This window comes from Montipora foliosa, chromosome 2 (assembly GCF_036669935.1).
Source record: "Montipora foliosa isolate CH-2021 chromosome 2, ASM3666993v2, whole genome shotgun sequence".
Taxonomy (NCBI): Eukaryota; Metazoa; Cnidaria; class Anthozoa; order Scleractinia; family Acroporidae; genus Montipora; species Montipora foliosa.
In genome coordinates this window covers 35977943-35985442 of record NC_090870.1, presented here as the reverse complement: position 1 = coordinate 35985442, position 7500 = coordinate 35977943, and the positions used below count along the sequence as shown (strand labels likewise).

At 35.1% G+C, this 7500-nt stretch overlaps 1 protein-coding gene across 3 annotated transcripts in view; it reads right to left on the bottom strand.

The window, feature by feature from the left end:
- Positions 1-7500, bottom strand: part of LOC137992958 (long-chain-fatty-acid--CoA ligase ACSBG2-like) — a 42196-nt gene that overhangs the window by 20692 nt on the left and 14004 nt on the right. For all 3 annotated transcript variants that reach the window (XM_068838565.1, XM_068838566.1, XM_068838567.1), the window contains 3 exons: positions 2037-2157; positions 847-930; positions 1-14 (listed from right to left, as the gene is read on the bottom strand). The exon at positions 1-14 is cut by the window's left edge and continues 88 nt beyond it. In XM_068838565.1, coding sequence (XP_068694666.1) covers positions 1-14; positions 847-930; positions 2037-2157 — 219 coding nt within the window. The remainder of the gene's footprint in view (positions 15-846; positions 931-2036; positions 2158-7500) is intronic.

Here is a 7500-nt window from a genome sequence, read left to right as displayed (position 1 = left end):
ATGAACTCCTTCCACTAAATAAAAACAGTTTTGCACATTATGGTGTAGCCAATGCCTTCCCTTTTAAGTTTTATTATGTGCCTTAAGTTAGGGGTTATCATAGATGGAGCTGTTTAAAGGAGGAGGAGAGAAATAAACCTTTTCCCTACCAAGAGCCAAAACTAAGAGATTTACTTTATTTGTCAGTGGGAGCCTATATTTAGCAATGGAAGGATTAAAATAAGGATAGTGATGGCTATCAGCATAGCATTCACCCAAAAAATCTTTTGCACAAGGTTGTATATAAGCAGTAAAAGGAAAGCTATTTCAACAGAATACTTTCATCCATCACTTTATGCTTGAATTTTATTCACTTAAAATAAGTATACATTGTACCAGTAACAGAACTGAAATGCTCTTTGGTCAGAAGTAATGATGACCATAAATTAATGAGTGATCACTGACAGTTACAAAAGATGCTGAGTGATAATTTTTTTAAAAGACCCTTCAACCCAGATGTTACAGAATTGTTGCTCCCTGAAAACCGCCACTACAATCTAAGTACCTGATGCCCATGCAAGATCAGACAGGGATTGAAAAGCCACAACAAAACTTAGGAAAGAAAAAATACCAAGGATTGTTATTTTGCATCAAATTCTGGCTCAGAGGAAGGTAATTGCCTTGAAAACTGTTGTACAAAGTTATGGCACCCTTGCCGTTTGCACAATAGTTTACGGCCATTCAACAGCTGTTCCCATTTTCTTAGTGCAATCATGGTAAAGAACCTCATCAACATCTACAAAATTATGGCTACGATTTCATTTATTTTTTCTTTCTTTCTTCTTTCTTGGTATTCTTAGAACTCACGGTATACACGTTGGCTGGCTTTTCTCCTTTTATTTCCCCAGTGTACTGAACTACAGCTTTCAGATGAGGAAGTCTATCCCAAACCTATTTTTAAATAAAATTTAATTAACACAAATTAAATTACAAACTAAGTTATATTATACAGCTTTAAATTCTAAGTACGTCATTCCATTGGGTCCAGTATGGGTTTTTCTTGGTTTGTTCAAAGTTACATGCTGCTATTCTACTAAATGAAAACTGTCAATGCATAGTTTAGCTGCCATGATAGTTTTCTCCTCGTTAAACCCAAGATCCAAGATGTCAGACATTACTGAACAACGTAACACTGAAATGAAGCACCAAAAAATCATGTATGACTCCACCATACATTGAATACCAACTGACAAAGGTGGGATTTGATATGAAACATTGTTAAGCCTAATTAGGCCTTAAATGTTATTGCTCCTAATCTGAGTCTTAATCTGAATCCTAATCTTAATTTCAATGAATTAGTTTAGTACCGGTAATGCCCCAAGATGTCCAGCGGAGTGGAGTAGGGATGGCACAGTGGTGAGAGAACTGGCCTAGCTCCCACCAATGTGCATGGCCTGCCTGGGTTTGATTCCCAGATTTGGCGTCACATTGTGTGGGTTGAGTTTGTTGGATCTCTGCTCTGCGCTGAGAAGTTTTTCTCATCAAAAACCAACCTATGAGTTGATATGTTGATTTGATTTCTGTACAGTGTTCCCAATTAGAGCTTTAACCAAATGTGACCGTGTTAATTGTCAAACTACTTTTTTGTCCACATATAAAATAAGTGCTGTCCTGTTGACAGCAACGATTTATTGAATTGTTCTTTTTACCAAATGTGAGCACTGAACGGGCTTCCCTCAATAATTTTGCCCTTTACATGTATGTAATAAACATGAAATTGCAATGTGCTTTGTGCAGTTAAGAATTAACTTCCTTTTCGTATTTTCAAAGTTTTCCAAATTTCCCTCGTTGCTTCAAGACTCGGCAATTTTGTGAAAACTTTGAAAATATGTGTGAAATTAATCCTTAATTGCCCTTTAGGCCCATGCGATTACATATACTAATTAAGCACTGCCGAGCCATTAGATAAGAAAGCATTATGTGGAAATGGTAGTGGAGTCTAAAATGTCTCACGCTGAAAGAAGACCTTTAAGCTTTCCCCTTTGCATGACACCAACCTGCAGAATTTTCTTCAGCTGATTGTCATTTTCAACAACAATGACATTGGCCTTACAATTTTCAGCAACATAATGACAGGCTTCTGGAGTATTTGTGGCATAAATACCAGCAGCTAGCCCACTGAAATAGGAATAAACCAAATCATTTCAGCTTCATGGGTCAACATAATTTTTTCTTTGTCAATTTTTATAGCTTATCACATGATTTCAAGTGCAATTTGGAACAAATAACGACAAATTTTAAATACAAAATTCACTTGTAGTCTTTGAAAAAATTTACAAGTGCTTTCTTATTTCAAATTGCACAAGAAAAATCATGGTGATTACTCATTAATAATATACATGAAAAAAAGTCGAGATGTTTAACTTAAGCAGAAGCAGCGCACACATATCACACAAACGCAGAAATATTGCGCCATGAATTACTTTATTCAGGGCTTGCATTTGATTGGCTATCAATGCAAAAATTTCACCTTAATAATTGCACTAATTTCAAATTTCTGCGCAAATTTTAATTTTCTGCAAGGCAGGTACAAAAGTCAGAACGGATCAACTGGGAGTGCCAGTCCCGGTCGAATCAAGTCAAATTGACTGGGATCATTAAAATTTTGAAACTCTCAACCATTTGAAGGTTAAAATACCTCTCATTTTGGACCAAATCAAGTGAGCCTTGCTAAGTACCAGTATGTGTCTTATCTGGTTTAAAAGCACGAGGCATATAAATCGCCATGATTTTGTTTTGTAGCACCAGTTTCTCGCCATCAGAGATTTTTCTCTGTGTCCTTTCCCGCAATCATTGACAAGATGTCATGATAATATGCTGTTTTCATGTTTTTAACCTTTCTTAGTAAATCTTGAGATTGCACATTTACTGGTAGTCACATTGTACATAATCGTTAGTTAGTGAATTAACGTTCATCATTAATTATTTGCGATTTCATTGATTTAGTAGAATTTATCTTTTTTTTTGAAATTTTTATAACTATTTTATCAAATTCAAATGAATTTTAGAGGGGGAGAAACCAACCAAGGCTGTTGCCTAACAGGAGCCAGGTAGCCTGGGGCTCCCAAAGAATAGCTCTGGGCTCCTTAATTTTTCACAGCAACACCTTTCACTTCATATGTTGGGCTCCTAAGTTCTCAACGTTTAGCTCTGAGGGCCCCTTTAAAATTTTCTTAGGCAGCAGCCTTGCCAACCCAAATACCTTCTTATGAATAAAAGTTATCTTTTTTCTACTATCAAGGAAAACCGCAAGTTTATAGCGGGATTGATTTTGTATTATTTATGCCAGCATTGGTGGTTCCCAATTAACAGAATAATTGCAATGATTTGAGTTAAATTGAAAGCTTAAGCTTTCTTTCCACCACAGAATGCCTCTGTTGATAGTTAGACAGTAAGAAGAGCTTGCAACCCTGTCCAAAAGGAACTGGCGCTACAAAACAAAATGATGACTTATGCCTCGTGATTTTGAACATGTTAAACACATACTTAGCAAGGCTCACTTGATTTGGCCCAATATTGAGAGGTTTTTTAAACTTTCAAATGGTTTACAGTTTCCACTTCATCTAATTGTCGTCTTCTTTTTAATGATCAGAGTTGATCCGACCCTGACTGGTGGTCAGAGTTGATCCATTCCGACTTTTGTACCTGCCTCTTTTCTGCACTCTGTTTGGGATTAATTGACGTGCTATTAGCCAATCAACACACTAAAATTTTTTTCACGTACCATAAAAACTTGTGTATATTACACACACATTAGCCTCGCTCGCAGATAAGCCGCAGCCTCATATTTTGAGAATGATTTTAAGAAAAAATAAAACTTAAAAAGGCACTCTGAAAAAAAAGTTGTTTGTTTGTTTGTTTGTTCGTGATAAACTTGCCGAAATCTAACGCTGTGTATTGGCAGGTCTTGCAGCGACATTAAGAAGTTAATCAACTATAATTACTTTTAAAAGCATATCTTTGATTGATTCCCTAATTCTTGGGACTCTCAGTCTGACAACACTTGTCTTCACTGTTCAATCACAAAGTTGAAATAACAAGATGCCTATAAGGGTATATCTGTGGGATGCAGAAACAGCTAACAAAAATCTTTAATACAGTGAACTACATGTACAACTATACAGGTAAACTTCAAAAAAAGGTGAGAGATTACCAGAAAGGTAAATCCGTAGTTTAACTAGAAGTTGTTTGTTGTAAAAACAGAATTGAGGTTCTCTCTTATAATCAAATTTTCAACCTCGGTTAATGCATTTCTTGTGCTTTGATTGGTTCATTCAGTTTCGGTTATCACCTCATATACCTTAGTTTGACTTTATATGGCAATTGATTGCACTAGGCATTACTAAGCTAAAAATTTTTTCCCCCAGAAAGTGAAATTTCTCTCTGAATAAAGCAAATAAAAAACTTTTTGTGGAAAGTTTGGATCAATTCCAACGTTTAGAAGTATGCAAAAAGAAAAGAAATGTTTTTCTGACAAGCCTGTGTCTGTCTGATTGCAAGGTATTACATAACATCGCATTTTCATCAAGTTTTTCTATTTCACTCTGATTTCCTTGCTTTTTTTGCTTGTATTTCGTACTTCCAAACTTTTAAGGGTTTAAAGGTTTAAGAAATTTAATAAAACCATTATTCCACATGCGCTCTCTGGATATGCTCTTGGAATAATTGTTAATCATTAACTAAAAAAATTTGCAAATGCAAACAACCAAGCCTTATTTAACAATTAGACCAGTAGCCCGCAAAGGCTACGGGTCAATAACCCATGAGGCGAAGCCGAATGGGCTATTGACTCATGGCCCTTGAGGGCGAAGGGACTAATTGTTTTAGTATCACCCAACTAGTGGGACAAAAAAGGCAATAACAAAGTTAGCAAATGCAATTTAAGAAATATTTATTTGGGAATAAAATGAAAGAAAGCATCACGCTCTTCGCTACTCGAGGACTAATACAGTAATTACTAATAGTCCTCTAGTAGCATAGCCAATCAAAATGCAGGATTTGCATTAGTCCACTAGTTGGGTGATACTAATAGGGGTTATCAGAAGATGGGATATTAAGGTTAAAAATTATAGGGATATGGGATATTTGGAGGAAAAATAGAGATACAAATCAGATACAGATACGGGATACAGGATAATTTAGCCAAAAAAATAATGGGATACTTGCGGTAGAGTCCCCTTCCCCCTCCCCTTATGGGGCCTCAAAAATCAGCACAGCAATACATGTAATATCAGAATTTACATTTACTAAAGCTTTTTCAGGAATGTCAGGATAAAAAGGTGAGACTTCTTTGGAATACTGACTGGGGATTGGCCGCTTAATTCGTTTGCTTTGACGTGTGTATGAAATAAAATAGTTTAATATATGTCTTCTTGTATTTGATTATTTTTGGTATTTGGTTTTTCTAAGGCTTTTTTCTAATTATTCTTTTCACATCTTTGATTCCTTTACTAGGAGGATTGTCCTATCACATACCACTAAATGTGATGCTAGTCTAAGTGTCAAATTAAAGTTAAGCCTGTTCAGATGGAGTTAGTACTTAAATGAGTGACCACTGCAAAGTCCCTGTGACAACGATAGCTAATTTTTTTAAAAATTTAATTCATTGTTTATTTTGTTCGGCCCCTGAAGCCTATTTTCTTATCTTCTTTTTCTACATCCTTTTTCATCCTGTAATGGAAGCAATGGATACATTTTGTTGTGGGTTGGATAATGTCATTGACATGATCTATTTCCAGCTTGTTTAGAAGACTTTTTTGTTCAAAAGACTTTCATTTTTGTATTTGGTTGTTAAGGGCTTTTTACTTTTCACATTTTTGATTCCTATCTTGGGAGGAATGGCGGAATTCCCAAACAGTGCTTTCTAATACGGGTTGTTGACTCACAATGGCCAAATGAACACACTGGTCCAATTAATTCACAAAATGTTTTGGACTGGTTCCCAAGAAACAGGTTGATTGGATTATTTGTTATATGGTTCATGGTTCGTGGTTCATTTATTTCACATTAATTACATAACATTAACATAGAAAGAAAAGTATAGTCACAATACATGGTTACAAGATAAAATAATTACAGTACAGGTTATAAAATGCGTATGGTGGTCAAAGTAGCAAACGCTTTCTAGTTGACCACCACCTACTTTTAAGTAAATGAAGAAATGACACTGAGCTTTACTGGGATATAGTAGAAAACGTTTGTAGAGCCTAGGACTAATGTACAGAAGAAAATTGCATGTATAAAACTTAAGCATGTTAGAGATATACAGATCGAACCACGCGAGAAATCTATACAGGACAAGGTTAACAAATGGGGGAAAAATATTAAAAGGAACATACAAACAAACAGACAACAACAAGAGCAACAACGACAAACAAAAACAAAAGAAAAGAACGACACGTCATCAACAACAGCAGTGGTAACAAACACAAAAATATAAGGAGACAATTATTATTATTATTATTATTATTATTTTATTTTAAACAAGCTCCATTATTATTATTATTATTAAATAGTTACGTGCTATACATTTGACCATTAAACAGAACATTATATTATTTGATTGACAAGAGATCAGGTGGGCCTTATAAAGTTTCTTAAACTTGTTAAATGTTTTTGCTTTTTTTAGTGCCAAGGGGACAGTTTCGCACATGACAGAAGCAGAGTCCTTAAAAGTAAATGGCCTATGTTAGTTCTAACTTGTGGTTGGTAAAAATTAAAGAGGCTAGGTTACGCAATTTTAGGCAATTTCAGCACTGATTGAATGGTCATAGAATTAACTAAAATATCAAAATAACTGTTCAAAACTATAGAAGAACTCTAACAAAACACAGGGAAGCCAAGAAGGGACATGGATGGACAAAACTGGAGAGGACTGAAGTGGATTGAATTTGGGTAAATTTGAAAAACGTCGGCCCACCTTTTTTCAAATTTACAATGTATATTAGTCCATATCAAGATGTCATTTACACAGCTGGAAAATCATTCTCAGTTGTTATGTGACCGTGATTTTGCAAATGAAAGTCACTCTTGCTCTGCCAATTTGACATTTAGAGCTCATAATTAACAAAATTACCAAAAATAGCGTGACCTAGCCCCTTTAAGCTTAGCAGAATTTCTGGTGTTATAGGAGTGGACAGTTGCTGTAGGCGTTAAAAAGTTATGGAAGATTGCTGGAACAGTTGATGGATTGTTGTATAATTTAAATGCCAGTGAGCAGATTTTGAATTTAACAATATTTTCAAATTTTAAAACTTCAAGGATTTGGTAATATGGGAAAGAGGGCTCTTGTTTGTTTGCAAAAAAAGTACTACGGATTCATTTATTTTGCTTAGTACAGATCTTATTTAAATTAGTCTGATAATTGTTGCCCCAACGCATTGCGCCGTAATTAAGATAAGGGTAAATAAGTGTATAATACAGTTGTCGTAACATCTTCAAATTCAGGTAGTTCCGTAGTTG